At 46.3% G+C, this 18,891-nt stretch overlaps 1 protein-coding gene across 4 annotated transcripts in view; it reads left to right on the forward strand.

Annotated features, from left to right (window-relative positions):
* Positions 1-17,081, forward strand: part of SLCO5A1 (solute carrier organic anion transporter family member 5A1) — a 100,236-nt gene extending 83,155 nt beyond the window's left edge. For 2 of the 4 annotated variants that reach the window (XM_084864356.1, XM_084864357.1), the window contains 3 exons: positions 1,561-1,802; positions 4,244-4,308; positions 7,082-13,812. In XM_084864356.1, the coding sequence (XP_084720482.1) occupies positions 1,561-1,802; positions 4,244-4,308; positions 7,082-7,554 (780 nt within the window). In that variant the 3' untranslated portion in view covers positions 7,555-13,812. Of the gene's footprint in view, positions 1-1,560; positions 1,803-4,243; positions 4,309-7,081; positions 13,813-16,773; positions 16,822-17,067 lie in introns of those variants that run through there. The other 2 variants (XR_014793155.1, XR_014793156.1) reach the window with 2 other exon arrangements.
* Positions 17,082-18,891: the final 1,810 nt, after the last annotated feature.

Raw genomic sequence — 18,891 nt, forward strand, 5'->3', positions numbered from 1 at the left:
TTCATATTCTCCTCAGCTCCTTATCGAACCTGGTTTCATTCTTTGCATAAAAACGGGTTGTAGGAGGCTGGTGATAAGGGCTTATCCCATTGACTGCACGCTTCTGGAATGCCATGTTTGACTTCTGAGTTTTAAACTAGAGCAATACATGGAGAACTCCTGTTGCTGGCTTCCCATGATAAGATTGGGGAGAGCTCCCACGTGTCCCCAAGTTGAAAGAGACAAGAGGTCTGTCCTGGTGGCGAAGTCCTTCTGGGGAGGGAGCCAGTCTCCTGGCGCGCAGCCCTCATTCTCCCAAAGCGGCCAGCGGTCCTCGAGCTCTGACGGCCACAGAGCGTCCCATCTCCATGTCCATTCTGACGGCCTCTCCACATGACTGGGAGGCGCTGAATCCGGCTAAGCTCCATTCAGTAAAAGCAACATAATAGGCAAGATGCTTAACTGGCTGTTTCATCGAAACACCTTTTTAGTCCCTTGGCTGAACGAAACAGCCCATGCTATCAATGCGCATGATTATTGGAACGAAAGTCCTTATGCATGACCTGCTTTTACATAACAGATAACCTACTCCAGGCCCTGCTCTGAGTTCAGGGTTATGCTAGGTTGAGTGCTGGGCCTCTCAGATCTGTTCTCCAGTGAGCACAGTGTCCACCATAAAGTTAAAAGCAAACAAGCAGATAAAACAAGCAAGGCTCGGTTCCCGTTATTGATGGTGTCTCGTATTGAAGAGCCCAGGTGTTAAAGAGCAATGGAAGCTGCTTTTAATTAGGACAAAAAAAAAAAATAAAAATGGGTGCACGAAATATGAATGCCCTAGAGTTGACTCATTTATGGATAATAAAGAACATTATAAACTGATGAACCAGAAGATAGATATAGAGACAGTAAAGCAACAAGCAGACTGTCAAATTACAGCAGGGAGAGGAGGGAGATCTGGGGGAGATAAGAGATCAACCGAAGGACTTGTATACATGCATATAAGTACAACCAATGGACACAAAACTCTGAGGAGGGTGGGTATGTATGGGAGGGGGGGGGCAATGGTAAAATATGTACACAGATAATAATTTAATTTAAAAAAATTGAAAAAAAAATGGGTGCACGAAATATGAATGCCCTGGAGTTGAGTGTAGAAAGCTTGTTAGAAAAGTGGAGGTTAAACAGTTTTGACCAGTGGATTTTTGTGTCATTTGGATGCACACTTTGCACCCCTATAGCTAGCGGTGAGGAAGAGATTCCCAAGCAAACATTTTGCATTTTTAAAAACACTGGAGTTGCCCTGGCTGGGTGGCTCAGTTTGGTCCCAGGCACCAAAAGGTTGCAGGTTGGATTCCTGGTGAGGGCACCTACCTAGGTTGCTGGTTGGATCCCTGGTTGGGGTGCATATGGGAAGCAGCCAATCAATGGATTGCTCTCACATCCATGTTTCTCACTTTCTCTCGCTCCCTCTCACTGGAGTTATTGGAGAGCATTGGAACTAAACTTTGTCTTAACATTCCGATGCTGAATTTTGCTTTCGATTGGCACCTGACTAACTGAACTCTCTTATCTGTCCCTTAGATAAGGAATTACACGGAATGCGCCTGTGTCCAAAGCCGGCAGGTGATCACCCCGCCCACCGTGGGACAGCGCAGCCAGGTCCGCGTGGTCATCGTCAAAACCTATCTCAACGAGAATGGCTATGCCGTGTCGGGGAAGTGCAAACGGGCCTGTAACACCCTCTTCCCGTTCTTAGTGTTTCTTTTCATCGTCACCTTCATCACAGCGTGTGCCCAGCCATCAGCCATCATAGTGACGCTCAGGTGAGAACAGCACTCAACTTCTCCGCTGGGTTACATGCCCCGAGTGAGTTGCTGGAGTACGTGACCCAGGACCGGGGTCAGGTGCACAGAGGGGAACAAAACGAGATGGTGCAGGAAAAGCACTCCGCTGTTTGCCCGGCAAACATGGGAGGAGTGAGTTCTGCCATGTCCGGAAGGGAGAGGAAGGTTGCGGCATTGCATTCTCTAGAATAGGGGTGTTGAACTCAATCAGAGAAGGGGCCAAAATCTAAAATCCAGCCTAAATCGCGGGCCGAATGGTTTACTGAACAGTCATAAACTGACAATGTCATAAACTGACAGCGGAGTGCAGTGATGACAGCGCGGTGCGGGCCACATTGCAAGGCCTGGTGGGCTGGATTTGGCCTGCGGGCCTTGTGTTTGACATATGTGCTCTAGAACCTTCTTTAGGTGGGTGGGCTTTATTTCTGTAGTTCAATGTAACTTCTCGGGGTGCCTTGGGTTCCTGAAGATTCTGTGGTAAAGGTTCTGCTTGGGGAACTGGAAGCTGTCACCATGTTCACTGCAAGAAGCCAGGCTTCGGAGGAGACAGGGAGTCATTTCGGTGAAGCTGCTCACTGCTGCCTACGGCAGAAAAGGGACCCCAGCCCCGGAGACAGTCACCACCTCCAGGGCCTCTGGCCGCTGCTGCTGGGCCTGCCGCTCCGACTGCTGACTCCATTCCCGTTACGATCAGTATAAACTTCTGGAGTTGAGCAAGGGAAGGGCAGACTGGAAAACGTAACTTTTCAGTTCACGCTGTTGCTTTCTTTGCCATCGTGCGTAGAGGCTTCTTTGCTTCTATGAGAACCTGGAAGTTACCTCAATGGAAGTCCTATTCAGAACCCTGGCACTAGCACATTCCAGCGGCGGTTGGTATTTGCAGCAAAGGCTGTGGTGGGCACAGGAAGGTGGGGGCAGCCGGCAGAAACCAGGACACACTCACAGCAGCTCCAGGGGCTGGGGCTGCAGTGCAAGGAGGAGTCAGGAAAGGGAGCAGAGTCCTGCTTCTCCTTTCATCTCCTCCCTGGCTCCTCCGTCCCCCAGGAGACGCTGGGCACCTGCTGGGGAGCTGCTGCAGAGATGGCATTCTTGGCAGGGCCCTGGCGCTGCTTGCCTGTGTTTTCTGCATGAGATGCTGAGTTAGACGCTGCCTGGCCAACTCCTTCCTTGGCGGATAGATGACAGCGCACAGAAGGCCTGCTGGTGTGTTCATTCAGCACACACGTGTGGAGTGGCAACAACGTGTGCGCATTGGGCAAGCGCTCTGAGAGAGAGAGGAAGTTGGGGAAAGATGATGAGAGCCCCAGGCCTTGGGGATGTTACACTCCCTACCTACGACCCACACGTATGGGATAGGAAGGCGCAGGTACTTCATCATAAATAATACAAATCATTCGTGATCTTACTCTTTGACCTTTAATTCTGCAGATGTGAAATAATGTTATTCTTTGACCTTTGATTCTGCCAGAGGTGTTCAGCCAGCCAGACGATGACTGCCTGATTTGTAGTGTTCGTGGCAGGTCACCAGCTGGCATCTAACCCAAAACTTCAGAAAAGAAACCCTCTCATCTTGGATAATTACAAAGTTCACGAGTCTCAAATCTTCCTGCCCTGTGGGAATTATTTGGAGCATAAGTTATAGGAAAAGAAGAAAAAAATGAGGTGGTTGGAAAGGATTCATATTTTTCTCTAATTTTTGACTTGTTCCCTGTGTGTGTGTGTTAAATATATACACACACACATATATATTTAGATATATTTTTTATTGATTTCAGAAAAGAAGGGAGAGGGAGAGAGAGATACATCAATGATGAGAAAGAATCATTGATTGTCTGCCTCCTGCACTCCCCTACTGGTAATTGGGCCACAAAACTGGGCACGCACCCTGTCCGAGATATCGAACAGGTGACCTCTTGGTTCCTGGGTCAACACTCAACCACTGAGTTGCACTGGCTGGGCTGTTTTTGACAGTCTATTGTAAAACTTTTCTCTCTCTACTTTTCCCTGAGGCATTACGGGAGTAATTTTCAGTGTACACACCACATAGGAAAGTGCAGGCAAAGAGAGAATAAGTGTAGTAATTTGGATAAAATGCCTTCTGTATGTAACAGAACTGATCTGGGAAGCTCAGTGAGAGCCACCTCTGCACTTTCAGCCCTGACCCTGTGGCCCGTCCCTCAGCACTCATTCAGAAATGATTAGGGTCCATTGGACTTTCCTGGGTGTCTTCCTTGGGGACACCTTCGGTCACGGTTCAGCCATCAGCAGTCTTGCTGCGCTGTGGTTAATAATTCTAGAACATTCAACACTTGGGCAAAGCGTGTCTCTGGCCCTTGGCCCTACACTACGCAGGTTTGATTTGACAGTCATTTTCTCACGGCCATGATTTTGACATGTTCCTTTCTTTCCCTTCCCCTTAGGTCCGTGGAAGACGAGGAGAGACCTTTTGCTCTGGGAATGCAGTTTGTCTTATTGCGAACGCTCGGTATGTCCCTTCATTCCCAAGTGCGCCTCTTAGTTCCTCTTTGAAGGTGGCAGATCCTCCCTGGCCTTTAGAATGGCAGGCCACGTCATCCGTGGCCGCTGTAGGAGCGAGGCATTCCCAGGTTTGTGCTCAGGGCACACGCTCCTGGATTTCTGATTTGAACTAAAAGCTGGCCAGCTCTGTCATTTGAGGAAACAAGACCAAGGCAACTTGAGGTCAGCTCCTTTTTCACTGTGAACATAAACTTGGCCTACATTCCCCAGAGGATTTTGTTCTGTAAGAAATATTGAACCAAGCGGTCACGACGGGCTTAGGATCCTGGTGTTCTTATCCGTTGGTGGCCTTTTAGCATGAGAATGATGGAGAGTGGTGCTCTGTTTGTTGGTGAAAATCCCCATTTCTTTATCCCACTAATGTTATTGGGTTGGGCCAAGAGGGCACCTATCAAGTTCTCTGAGGAAAAAAGAGAGAAAAATATTCTAAAAAGAAAAAAGAAAAGATGCCCAAATGGACATACAGGGACTGCCCTGGCCTGAGCACCAAGAGCCTCAGTGCTGTGTTGATGTGGGGGTCGCCGAGCTCACTTGGGCATGAAGCATATTGCTCTGATTTTCCCAAACACTGCATCACCCTGTGATGTCTTGGGACAACACACAGGAAATGGCGCGTGAGGTAGTCCATTCCCCTGATCAATTTCAATGTATTTTTAATTGACTTTCCTCATCACCTGGCACATTTTCTTCCTTTTAAGTGGGAGTCTGATTTTCTACAGCTGTTATTTCCCCCAGTAATCAGTATCATTGTCCAGAGAAACACAATTTTTTTTTTCTGATTCCAATTTTGTTATTTCAGTTTTGAAAGGTGAAACGTTTTAAAATGGTATCATCTGACCCTTTGAAATTTTAATCCTGCCTGGAATTTTCCATTTGTCCCATGTTGTGGTTGATGGCCCAAGAGCGGGCACTTTCCAGTGGACCTTCAAGGCCTCTTGCTGGTTGTATTCAATGAGGGGCTTGTGTTTTGGTATCAATAAGATGCTGGTTAAAGGAGATTCTGCCAGACTTTGATATAGTTAAGAAGTATGCCTTACACTTCTCTTTGAAAAGTTGTTTTCAAAGAAGGAAGTTTGTTTAGCAAAGGGGTAGTTGAGCAGGGAAAGAAAAAAGAAAACAGTTCCTCCTTTTTTGCTGGCCTGTCTTGATGCCCTGAAGGTGGGGTGATTAGACCTGGATGTGTAGGTCAAGGTAGGTTAACAGATGGACCGTGTAACAGCAGGAGGGAGAACATGGCAGACATTTATTATTTAATCCAACCTTAGCTTAAGTTCTATTGAAATATATATATATATATATATATATATATATATACACACACACACACACACACACACACACACACACACACTCTGCTTGGCCAACAAGCCAATTTCCATTACCCCACACTCCAAAGCAAAATGAAAATATTAAGTATTTTAAAATGTTACTAAATTTTAATGATAGCAAACACACCCCTTTTTAAATGAACACAATGTATTTAAAAAGGTGTCAGCCACAGCCGCCTGGGCTATTCCCCCACCTCTCCTCTCTCCCTTCCTCCCTCCTCTCTTTCCTCCCCCCCTTGCTCCTACCCTCCCTTTGCTTCCTCCTATCAGTGCGTATTGAGGATCCACGGGAGGCAAAGAATAAAAGGCCCGACCCCCGCCATCAGGGAGCTATGGTAACAGATGTGCAGACCATTTAACTGCCGGGCCATAGCTGAGAAATGGAGGCTTATACAAAAGGCGGAGGGATGCAGTGGCATCTGAGTGGGCCAGGAACTCAGGAGGGGTGGGCTTCGGAAGGGGAACAAGACGGGGATGTGGACACATTCCCGCAGGGGGAGTGACGGGTGATGAAGGCAGTCCGCTTGGATAGACTTTCTTCCTTATGGGATTAAAGAATGGCCCCAGAATGACGGCACTGCTACACATCCCAGATGTTCCCTGAGCTTCAGAGATGAATGTTATGCCTTCGTTCTTTCTATACCACCAAGCGCCTTTATAAAGGTGCCCTTTCATATGATTTCTCACTTACGGGAGACAGCGTTTACCTCATCCAACACTAGAGCCCAAGAGCTCCCTGTCCTGGATTTGTAGTGGATCACAAAGGCTTCCGGCATAGCATCCTAATGACAAAATCGGGTTTTTAAGTCTAAAAGGATTCCCACATTGCATTTTTAGCAGCAGACTTTTTTTATGACCCTAAAAATCAATAACGCATTCTGACTGGATTGCAAGCGGGGAGATATAAAGTTTCAACAGTTTAGTAAACATTTTTGTAGTAAATGTATTATCAGGCGTGACATGCATTTAACAAAATCAAGTGAGGCAAGAACACCGCCCCCCTCTCTTGGATTCTGGGCACACAGAAAATATTAAGTGTTTAAAAATGTTACATTAAAAAAATATTTTATTGATTTTCCACAGAGAGGAAGAGAGAAGGATAGAGAGCTAGAAACGTCGATGAGAGAGAAACATCGACCAGCTGCCTCCTGCACACCCCCTACCAGCTGCCTCCTGCACACCCCCTACCCAAGATGTGCCCGAAACCAAGGTACATGCCCTTGACCGGAATCGAACCTGGGACCTTCCAGTCCGCAGACCAACACTCTATCCACTGAGCCAAACCCGTTTCGGCTAACAATGTTACATTTTAAATTTGCTAACTCACGGATCCGTGTTCTCAGACGCGCTCACCACGCTTCCTCTCTTCCCTCCCCCTCCGCCCCCCTCCAGCCTACATCCCCACCCCAATCTACTTTGGGGCGGTCATCGACACCACCTGCATGCTCTGGCAGCAGGAATGCGGGGTGCAAGGCTCCTGCTGGGAGTACAACGTGACGTCGTTCCGCTTCGTCTACTTCGGCCTGGCGGCCGGCCTCAAGTTCGTGGGCTTCATCTTCATCTTCCTGGCCTGGTACTCCATCAAGTACAAGGAGGACGCGCTGCAGAGGCAGCGGTGGCGCGAGTTCCCGCTGGGCACGGTGAGCGAGCTGGTGGGCCGCCCCGACGGCGCCGCGGACAAGCACGCCCGGACGCGCTCCTGCCCGGCCTTCAGCACCAGCGCGCAGGGAGAGCTCCCCGCGGAGGCCCGGCTGCGGAGGGGCGCCCAGGGCGCAGCCCAGACCTACCCGGGGCCCTTCCCCGAAGCAGCAATAAGTCCCTCCCCGGACCCGGGGCTGGAGGAGAGCCCTGTGGCCGCCGTGTAGCCTCCCTCCGGACAGACAGCTTGGAAATGGAAGACTTTTTGTTGTTGGTTGAGTTGAATATTGGCAACTTGAGAAACACCCGTGCCTTCTTTTTTCTTTCTGTCCCTTTTGAAGCGCTACAGACACAATCCTCAAAATGAGCAAGACTCAGTGATACACAGCCACTGTGGATTGAGGGCTGGATACCTCAACCAGACTGAGACCCCCCCCATTCCCCGCCTTCGCTCCGAGGAGGAGGAGCTTCCATAGACTTGGCACCATTTCCGCTATGTTTGATTTCACGCTCTGTGTGCACCCCTTGGGTAGAAGGCCAAGGCCCATGGTTCAACCAAATCACGGAGGTGTAAAAAGGCGGTGCATCTCATGAGCACACATACACGCCACACCAAGGTGGGCATGACCATGGCCTTGCGTTCACACATCAACGGTTTTCTTCAGATCTGAACACCTACTGTGAGTTCTGCTACAAAGCACAAATGAATTTGCCTCAACTATGCAATTTGATCGGGGAAAATGTTAAGTGCAGCATGCTACTTTTGCTTTCAGAGACTAAAGCAGACGCGTTTTTTAAAAAAGAGGAAGCTCGGCTTAAAGTACTGTTAATAGCATTTTAAACCATAGCAGACTTATAAATCAGGTAGGATTTTTCAAATGCTTCACGGGAAACATATGCATTGGGTGATAAAAGGAAAAGCTATTTCATTTCATGAAACACATTCTCTTGTAGTCTGTGTGCCCCTATCATAAGGTAGTGAAGAAGGCTGCAAAATCATGTGGTAATCTGAATATAAACTCCAGTATTCCTTCATCCAGGGGCTTTACAACTAGCGTGCTAACCTCTATGGCTAGAAACCGTAATTTGAGATGCATAATAAGGAAAGAAACTCATGGCTTTCTCATAAAACAAAAAAATTGCTGCAGAAATTCTTTTACCTCTTAAGGATCCACACAAGGATGGTTAGAAATTGTAAACTTGACACTCAAAATAGTTGGAAAAGGAATTTCAGAGTCTAAGATTGAGTCCCACCTGATGATTTTAGTTATCTGCCTGGAAACAGCAAATCTGTATTCTTTCTATGTGCTACTGAGATAGTCATTAATCCAGGAAAGCTATACTTGCCTGTATGGAAATCACCTTGAATACAGAGGAGGGAGATCTGGGAGCCGGACCTAGAATATGATCCTAAGTTATGATTAAAAAACACAAAATAAACTGATCTATCCTACTGAGCCCAGGTTTATCAGGGTGAGAATCATTTTACACCAACCTTTGACTCCTCCCTACCGTGTGACCTTCCGGAAGTGATCTCAGAGAGGACTTGTCTGTTCCTTTGGGTTCACTACCCATGATCCTCTCCAGTGCCTCCCAGCACACCACTTGGACTTAGGTGCCACCCAGAATGCTTCCTCCATGGCTCTTCAGGCAGATGCCTCCTGACAGCACTAAGGACTGAGGGTAAGTGACCTCATGGGAGCTGGCTGCTCGGAAAAAGAATCCCGACAACTCAGATTTAGGTGGGACTGCGAGGTCCGAATACCAGTATCACTGTTTCTGCCAGGGAGCCTGTGCTTATGCAGGGCTAATCTGGGAAGTGGTTTCCTTGGCTGGTTTACACCCTTCCTCAGGAGGAATGTGACTGACAGAACTGTCCCATGATTCAGACTTCTTGCCCTCCATCGTTGGCTGCCCCATGGGGTGGTGTGACGATGTCTGGGCTCAGGGATGTTTTCCCCTCTGCCCTAATGGCAGCAGTCAAATGGTTCTCTTGGTTGCATGCAGATTGTGGGGAGGGTTGTCACTATGGGACTGAAGAATGTCTCCCAGGGGGTGGGACCAGTGCCCGGGTGACAAAGACTTCCCGTTGAGCGGTCTTGTTTGACTGAGTCTTAGAACCGTTGTTGCCTGTAGATACACTGGTGTCCGTCAAACTTGAGTCAACATGGTGCATATTGGAGGTCTTTGGAAAATATTGTTGATTAACCCAGCATCTGCTCTGGGGCCTCAGAGTTCCCCCTTACCCGCTATGGCAGTGGTCGGCAAACTCATTAGTCAACAGAGCCAAATACCAACAGTACAACGATTGAAATTTCTTTTGAGAGCCAAATTTTTTAAACTTAAACTTCCCCTAATGCCACTTATTCAAAATAGACTTGCCTAGGCCGTGGTATTTTGTGGAAGAGCCACACTCAAGGGGCCAAAGAGCCGCATGTGGCTTGCGAGCCGCAGTTTGCCGACCACAGCATATGGAAAATCTTTGAGCCTTTGGAAGAGGAAGTTTCCCTTAGTGTTGGAGTTAAAGATAGGCTGGAGAAAGAGAGGTAGTGTTTCCTTAATTTCCCTCTGTTTACTCAGAAACTGCACGGAGAAGATATTGGTGGGATTTACACTTCATGTTTTTGTAGCTAAGAGGGTATGTTTCACCACTGTTACAGTTCCTCTCTTCTGGGTGGGCCATTTTGAAAAGGAGGCGCTCTCAGAACTCCAGGATAGGGAATGATGGAGTCATCCAGTATAATTAGCTGCTCCTCCATTCTCGACCTTGAACTGTCGTCCAGTTCAGCAATCAGTGACGGGGTGCAAGTTCTTTCTCTTGGGCACCATTTGACCCATTGCCATTTGCCACTGTGAAATCCTGTGGGTTTGATTAGACTATCATTCAAAGAAATGAGCCTGAATCATACGTCACAGTGTTAATAGTGTGCTGCCTTCAGTATCTCATGCTTATAAGTAGCAGGTGTATCCTGAATGTGTTGTTGGTGGGGGTCGCATACGTAGTGAAAATCATGGGGGGTTAAGTCTTGGAATGTGTGCCAAGTAAAAGTTGCCCCCAAATGGTTTGGGCTCTGGTAGCATCACTGAAATATTATGTAGTCAACTAAAGTGATGATTTTATAGACACCATTGAATTGTATATATGAGGTTCTTATATGCTTGTTAATAAATTGGTTCTTACTTTATAGTCCTGTTATAAGTTTAATTGCCACCCTCCATGAGCTTAAGCTTATGACAACTTACTTTGGAAAAAGGTCGTCTTAAAAAGGTCATCCTTCATAAAATCTATATATTAACCTATTATTTGGCTTTAATATGCAACTATAATATCCTGGACTCCAGCCTATTAATTTAGAAGCCCCAGGGGGTGGGTGGGCGTTGGAGCACATTCTTTGGTTATTTTTATTACTACGAAACCCTGATCCTTTGTAGGTGGCTTTAATTCTTGAAAAAAGTCAAAAGTCTTTCAGAACCAAGGTGGGGGAAGAAAGGAGGAGCAGAGAGAACACAAATTAGCATTTGTTGAGTGTTGGTGTATTTGCAGAGATTTAATATACATCATTCGTGTAATCCCCTTAGGAACTATGAAAGGTAGCTATGTTCTGTTGTTGTTGTTGTTGTTGTTATTAAAACAGATCATGAAAACCGAGGCTCTGAGAGGTGAAGTGACCTGTTGAGGACTGGTGAGGGGGCACTTATGGAAACGCTCCCACGTGCCCAGGAGCTGTGGGGGCGCCCAAGCCCAGGGTGGCAGACTTTCTCCCTCATGGTTTTGCATGTCAGGGTTCAGATGCAGGCTTCTCTCGCTCCTTCCTTCTACTGCGTAATGCCTAGCAGAGTTTTGGTTAACAGGGGTAAGTTGTGACTAGACGATAGGGAGGTAAATCATCATAGTTGTTGACATGTTACTGTTTCTGAAGAGTAGGGAAGTTGTTATTTCTTTGCATAAAACAGAAAACGATCTGTAGGAAACATTAAAATTGAATGTTTAGATCTGCAAGTAAATGTAAGTTTATTTAGCTAGGTGTTATACTCAATTTTTTTTGTCCTAACATACCTCAAGTATTTATTTCTAGTGTGTATTTAATATAGGACAAACCAATAGTGGTGGTAATGTTGTGCCTCAGCAGAATTTCTGAAATGAAACATGAGGAGGTTCAGGCTGACCGAATCTGAGTTTTGTGGATTTCAGGGGTATGCTTTTCCACCCTCTCTTTTAGGATATCAATATTTTCATCAGTTTTTAAAAAATATATATATTTTATTGATTTTTTTACAGAGAGAAAGGGAGAAGGATAGAGAGCTAGAAACGTCAATAAGAGAGAACCATCGACCAGCTGCCTCCTGCACACACCCCACTGGGGATGTGCCCGCAACAAATGTACATGTCCTTGACCGGAATCGAACCTGGGACCCTTCAGTTTGCACACCGACGCTCTATCCACTGAGCCAAACCGGTTTCGGCTCCATTAGTTTTTTTTTTTTGTGTGTGTGTGTGAAAATTGGGTTAAGTTTCCTAATAAAAGGTTTCAATGAACATATGCAAAGTGTTACACGTTAAGCGAACGTATTCAAAACATTGCATGTAATATACCAAACCATCATTAGGTCGTGAGCGCCGGAAGGTGCAGGCACACAGGAGCAGGCACTGGGAAGTGCAGCCCCGGGGAAGCGAGGTGCTGGCGGAGGTGAGGGCCGCCCTCCGTCCTCACCGCCCACCAAGAAACGCTCCCTCGGTCCACTGTTCAGCCTGCACTCCTCGGCGGGCTTGGAGCGGACATTGCTTTTGGGCGTTGGCTCTGTGTCAGCCACAGGGGTGCCAGGGAGAAGCTTCGTAGTCTGAATGGACTGGAAGCAGCTGTGGAAATCCTCGCGTGTGCCCAGGAGGCGTGTGAGAACCCAAGCCTAGGGTGGTGGCCAATTCTACCTGGTGATTTAGTGTGTCTCACAGTAACACGAACATAACTATCGATACCTTGGTGCACACTAGTCTCCTAAGTAGCAGGCGGACATCACCATACAGTATAATCCCAGAATTGCCTACTCTGCAGGTTTGCCGATTCTCTGCTATGCAGACCAGTTGGTGGCCTTTACCCGCGTTCGCGTTTCCCCTGTCGTGCCAGCCAAGGGAGTGCCAGGGCTGACGGTGAAGTCAGCGGCCTTGGGCACTTTATATCTGTTCTGTCTCCTCTTCTTTCCCCACCTCCCAGGATGCTGCTAGCCGTGTCCATCCCAGACTTCCTGCTGCAATGGAATCCGATCTGTGTATGTAATTCTAAGCACCTCATTTTTACTCAGCCCCGAGAAGGGTCAAATATGAGGAAGACCCTCCCTGGGTGTTCGCTTTTGCAATGCTAAAAAGAATGCCTCGGTGCTAGAAGTACTTGATGAAGCATGCTCATCACGAAAACACACCGCTGAATCCACGGTGTTTCATTGATAAGGGACTGCATGTGCTTTGCTTTTGAAACTCTGGACTTCCCGGAAGCAAACACTCATTGCTCTCATCACCTCAGTTAATCCATGAACTTGACATTGCAAAAATGAAGGGTGTGAGGGGGAATCTTCTTTCTATAAAAACTCAGTGCTTTTGATATTTATTTTAGCAAGAATAATCAGATGCTAAAAATCATTTCCGAGAGAGGAGAAAAATATTTCAGATAATCTTTTCTTATTCTGTAAAAACGCACACCCATGTAAGGTGTTTTTAATACTAGGGTTTGGAAGGTGTTGTCTTTTTTTTTTCTTTCTTTCTGGTATTCTACTTTTACAGGTGAAAGTTGGAGAAAATATTAAGAACTAAAACCAATGTAATTGAAGGGACATGTTAAACCAAAGGGGTGGACAACAACAAAAAAAGTTTAAAGTTCGTATGTAGAAAAGAAAAATAAGGATAATTGGTAAGATTTTATAGTGAGCATTTCTCTTAAAATACATACCTCCACCCCAAATGCAAAATGCCAGATAAAAGCAGGAAACAAGCAGATTTGCCTCTGATTCTTTAGTTAAAGGCGATGTGGTACTGTGTCAAACCAGCTGGTGTAGGATCCTAACGGAGTGCGTGTTTGGTGTGTGTGTGTGTGTTGTGTGTGTAGAGGTGTGTATGCCTGTGACGAAAGGCTGTTTTGAGTTGTTGCATAAAGCAGTTTGATTTTGTGATTTTAAAAATGAATATTTATTTGGTGACCTCTTAGGGTAATTTAAAATATGTATAATTTCCTTGTGTTTAATGAAATCTATTGTCAATGTACTAATCAACCTCGGTTTACAACATCTTGAATACTTGATCACTGAAAATTAAGAAAAATAAAAAAAGAGAATAAAGCGTGTTGGATTGAAAGTAGTTTGTCTCTTATGGTTTTTGTTGTTTGAAGAGACGAAGCAGTGAAGCTGGTGTGATCATCTCTCCACACAATGAAGACCCATGGGGTTTGATTGGCTTACATAGCCCACCACTCCTCTGAATAGTGGTAATGCACTCCTTATTTAACTGATAATTCTGCCTCAAAGTCAAATGTCCTACATGTCAACTATTAGGACTATGGTTTTAAGAGCCTGCAGGAGCACATTTTTCTTTTCTTTCTTTTTTTTTTTTAAATATATTTTATTGATTTTTTACAGAGGAAGGGAGAGATATAGAGAGCTAGAAACGTCGATGAGAGAGAAACATCAACCAGCTGCCTCTTGCACACCCCCTACTGGGGATGTGCCCACAACTCAGGTACATGCCCTTGACGGGAATCGAACCTGAGACCTTTCAGAATCGAACCTGGGACCTTTCAGTCCACAGACCGACGCTCTACCACTGAGCCAAACCGGTTTCGGCAGGAGCACATTTTTCATTGAGTCACCAGAGAACAATGTTAAGTAGTCCATCACTTAAATTCAGACTTTGGCCCTGCAGAACTATGTGCCTTGAATAAGGTTATGCTAGTCAAGATAGGCTAAATTATGCTGAAAAACATGCTAACTGCCAAATCTCAGTGGCTCCATAGCACAAAAGTTTGCTTCTTATTTCCATGATATGGTGCTATGGGCCTGTTCCATGTAGTTCCTCAAGGTCCCAGCCTGACAGAGGTCTTAACATCTTTTGTTTGTTTTTCCTGTTGATTTAGAGAGAGAGAGAGAGAGAGAGAGAGAGAGAGAGAGAGAGAGAGAGAGAGAGAGAGACTGAGAGAAACATCCATGTGAGAGAGAACTGCATGGATTGGTTGCCTCCTGCACGCTTCCTGACTAGGCCCGGGCCAGGGAGGAGCCTGCAACTGAGGTACATGCCCTTCCTTGCCTGGAATCGAACCTGGGACTCTTTCGTCTGCACTGAGCCAAACCAGCTCGGGTGAGGTTCTACTACCTTGAAGCTGCAACATCTGGAACCTTCAGGGTTGGTCGTCTTTGCTGAGCAAGGAAAGGAAGAGCCCAGAGAAAGGCAAAGACCTTTGCTCTCAGCCCAGAACTGACCCTTGTCGCACTGTGTTGTCTGAACCAGTTGCACATCCCTGTCTAACTTCTGGGATCCTGGATGTGCACAGTTGAGCATTTGGTAGGTATTTTGTTGTTTTCTTTTTGCCACACAGTTGACCATTACAAATTAAGAAGAATTCCCAAAGGAGTCCAAGTCATTCTTCTAAAAATTGGTAAACAAAAAGTGAAGTTCCAAGTCTGAAGCATAAAAATGAATGATTTCTGAAGGAGTGATTGTCTATAAACTTTGCCAACAAAGCAGTGAAAACTCCCTTTCCCCCACCTCCACGATGGAGTTCATCGTTGCCGAAGCGCTCACAAACTGGTCTGGAATTGGAGGAGGAACGTGAGCTCAGACTCCACCCTTGAGGAAAAGCACTGGATTTCCAGGTCTCTTCCGACCGAAGGCAGAGTTTTCACAAGGACATTGTTATCCGAGACTTTTGGGTGAGAGGCGGAAGGAGGTAAAGGAGCATGACCCATGGTTATATTTTATAATTGGGAGGCCGCCTTGAGCACTGGATAGGTGGAGAGCGGCTAATTTCCCTTTCTTACAGCGAAGCTAGAGTCACAGTGGCTCAAGATCCATGCTATTGGGGGAGTGCATCTGTTGACTTCTGGATAAATGCTGATTTCTCACAGTGGCTTTGTCCATCAAGGGAGCCATTTAGGCAAAGAGCAAATAGTACCCTTGCCCCAATCCACCAGCCTCTGCACAATTTTGTGTGTAGTTTCGGCAAAAGATTTCTCTCTAATTTCTTTATTATCTCACACTTTCATGGGAGAGATAGAACCAATCTGTAAATTTTTATTCATTTATTTATTTTAATTAAGAACATGGGGAAAAGGTTTTTTTTTGAGAAACGAGGGAGGAAAGGTTATGAGATTTGGTCTGACCTCAGCGTTTTAAGAGCTACTCAAAAGCACCCGGTTCCTCTCTTGTTTTTAAAACTGTCCGCTGGGCAGACAGGGCCTGTGGGAGCCAAAAAACATTTTTTAATTGCACAGAGTCATTAGAAAGCGAGGCCATCAATATTCGGTGCTCACTTCTGAATTTAAATGTCAAAGTCTGACATAGTTCCAACTCGTAATATCCACATAAATCAGTAGAATGCTAAGGCAGTTCATTGGCCTGCTGGCTTGGCTACGATCCTAGGCACCGAAGAAAGAGCAAGCCTGCCGTGGATCATTTTCGATGTGTTCTTGTCAGAGTGGTAGTGAAGCTACTTTAGAAATCAATTCAGTGGCTGGTTTGCCAGGGGCCAGGTCCTGGCTCCCAGCCAAAATGTCTTTAGTTGAACTACTGCACCATCTACTGGTCAATATGGAAAATACATGCCCCTCTAATCTCTGGGCTCTGGGCTTGAGTTGCCTGGGGCTCCTAGATAACCGCATACATATTAATTTAAGGTGGGAGGTGGATGACCTCTTTCTCCTATTAGTGGTTGAATTGGTTCCACTCTGGTTCTGGGTCATGTGAGCTGCTGGTTGCTGGGAGGTAATGTGGGAGAAGAGGATTGAGAAAGAGGATGCAGGTTCTGCTCCAGAGTCCTGGGAGGCCGACCCTTGTGGGGCCTGGGAATTCAGAACAGAAGGTGGATGGATACCTTTGCCCACCATTCCCATTTGCCATCAGAAAAATGAGGTGGCGCTCAGTACGAACGACTTCAACTCTGTAGCTCCCTTTGTACCTACCCGTCTGCAGTGCTTCCCTAACATGTGGGGTTAGAGATGTCCCAGCAGGAAAAAATCTGATTTTTGAAAGTCATTCATTCTACCTACTATATAACATTGGACTCGCTGTGAGGCCAAGGTATTATGCTGGCCAACTTTTCAACATCAACAACACAAAGAGGTGAGTTGACCAATACTAACCAATGGTCACATTAGGTAAGTTTCTTTTATTATGATGATGTTTAAATCTTTACTGTTGAGAGTATTACTGATGCTCCCCTTTTCTCCCCCCATTTCTCCTCTCCACCCAGTTCCTGCCCCTCCCCAGGCCTTCACCACCCTATTGTCTGTGTCCATAGGTAACCCATACATGCATTTAAGATCTTTGGTTAATCCCTTCCCACCCTCCCCCACTTCCCTCTGATATTTCAATCTGTTCCATGTTTCCATGCATCTGATTCTATTTTATTCATCAGTTTATTTTGTTCATTCGATTTCTTGTTCATTTATTCGATCTTTAGATTCAATTATTGATATGTATTTATTGCCATTTTATTATTTATATTTTCTATCTTTTTTTTTTTTTTTCCCTTCTTCTCTTCTAGAATACCCTTCAACATTTCATATAATAATGGTTTGGTGGTGATGAACTCCGTTACCTTTTTCTTGTCTAGTTTTCTTGCTTTGATTTCATTTCGATCATTTTCTGGGGATTTCTTCTGTTCTTTCAGTTGTGACATGTTTCTTTGTCTCTGCATTTTGGCTGCTTCCCTGTGTTTGTTTCTATGCATTAGGTAGAGTGGCTATGTCTCCTGGTAATTAGTAGAATGGTCTTGTGTAGTAGGTGTCCTGTAGGGCCCAGTGGCTCAGCCTCCTCAGTCATCTGAGTTGGGCACTCTAGGGGTACCCCTGTGTGGGCTGTGTGCACAGTCTTAGAGTTGAGCCTTGATTGCTGTTGGCATCACTGGGAGGAATGACCTTGAGGCCAATTGGCTGTGAGGACCAGCTGTGCAAGAGACACTCCTATGGAGCAGGTCTTGCTTCAATGGGGCTTTGGTGCTCACAAAGTTTGCCCCTTCCCCTGAGTGTGTTGCTTGTAGATGTGTAGAAATCTGGTATGTTCTGAAGTTGGTATGTTCAGATGTACTGGCTCTAGGGCCTCCTGGGAAGTGCAAAGTCAACCACTGCCTGGGGCCACCCACAGGAGCTACAGAGATGTCTGCAGATGGCTGCTACTTGTATGGGTTTGGAGTGCCTAGCTGAGGCACAGATGTGAAGTAAGGCAGGCTGGTACTAGTGTTGCGTCTTGGGTCTTTTATTAATAGGTCTGGGGTAAGCTAATGCCAGCTACTGCTTTTTTGAAAGATTTTAGCAAAGTCTGAAGCCCGAGCCAGGACAGGCCATTCATATTGCAAACAGCTTGAGTGGAGCTGCAAATTGAATGGGGTAGGGTCTCAGGGAATCACTAGGGCAGAGTGAACAGTGTGAGCCAGGCCGATGGAGACTCTGATATGGCTACCTGTCAGCTCTGCGAAGGTGGGGGGTCTCAGCATAGGAACAATGACCCCTGCAAACACCCCTGACTGGGAGAAAGCCACCCCTGAATTCTTGCCCTGATGCCAGACAATCCAATTTCTCCCCAAATGTCCCTGGTTCCTTTCAAGCCGGCACCCCAGCACCGGAGCGCAGAGGGATTGAGTCCAAGTAAGTTAATGAGCCAGCCCTTCAAGAGGAACTAGGTAAGTTTCTTGGTCTGGAATGGGGGAAGGAGCAAGGTTATGCATGTGGCCATTTATTTTCACACTATTGGCCCCAGACTTGATAAAACATTGGTGTTTCTTTATCCGGGGGACAGTGTAAAATGGAGGAGATATTATATCCAGGGTTGGAGGAGAACAAGGAAATTTACACGGGAAGGAAAAGCAAAACTTCAAATAACATGGGATTGAAGAATGGGTGGGATTTCTGTAGGTTGAGATGGCGAATGAGGACAAACCCCAGGAGGCTAGATGGAAAGGGGAGAGAAATTCAGACCAGGGAAGGTGGTGCCAGCCCAGGGAAGCTGATAGTGAAGGGTGAGGTGGAGAGGGAGCAGGTGGGTGGATGAACGGCTAGAGCAAGCATGTCAAACTCTTGACCCATGGGGCACATGCCTTGTTTATGTGGCCAGTGTTAGCCCTTGAGTTTGACGTGCTTGGGCTAGAGCTTCTAACAGAGGATGTTAAACAATCACTGAAGATTTCCGAGTCAAAGGCTGAGATCTGAGCTACAGTAATGACAGGCTCACCTGGCAGTGAGTGTGGGATGTGTTGGAGGTGGGAGAGGCTAGAGATGGGAAAAGGGTCAAGGGGGTCATTGCAGCTTCCATAGCAGCTTTTGTAAGTTCATACCCAAATGAACCGGGCCAGTGGACCACATCATGGTATTAA

This window comes from Pipistrellus hanaki, assembly GCF_964339955.1.
Source record: "Pipistrellus hanaki genome assembly, chromosome: 17".
Lineage (NCBI taxonomy): Eukaryota > Metazoa > Chordata > Mammalia > Chiroptera > Vespertilionidae > Pipistrellus > Pipistrellus hanaki.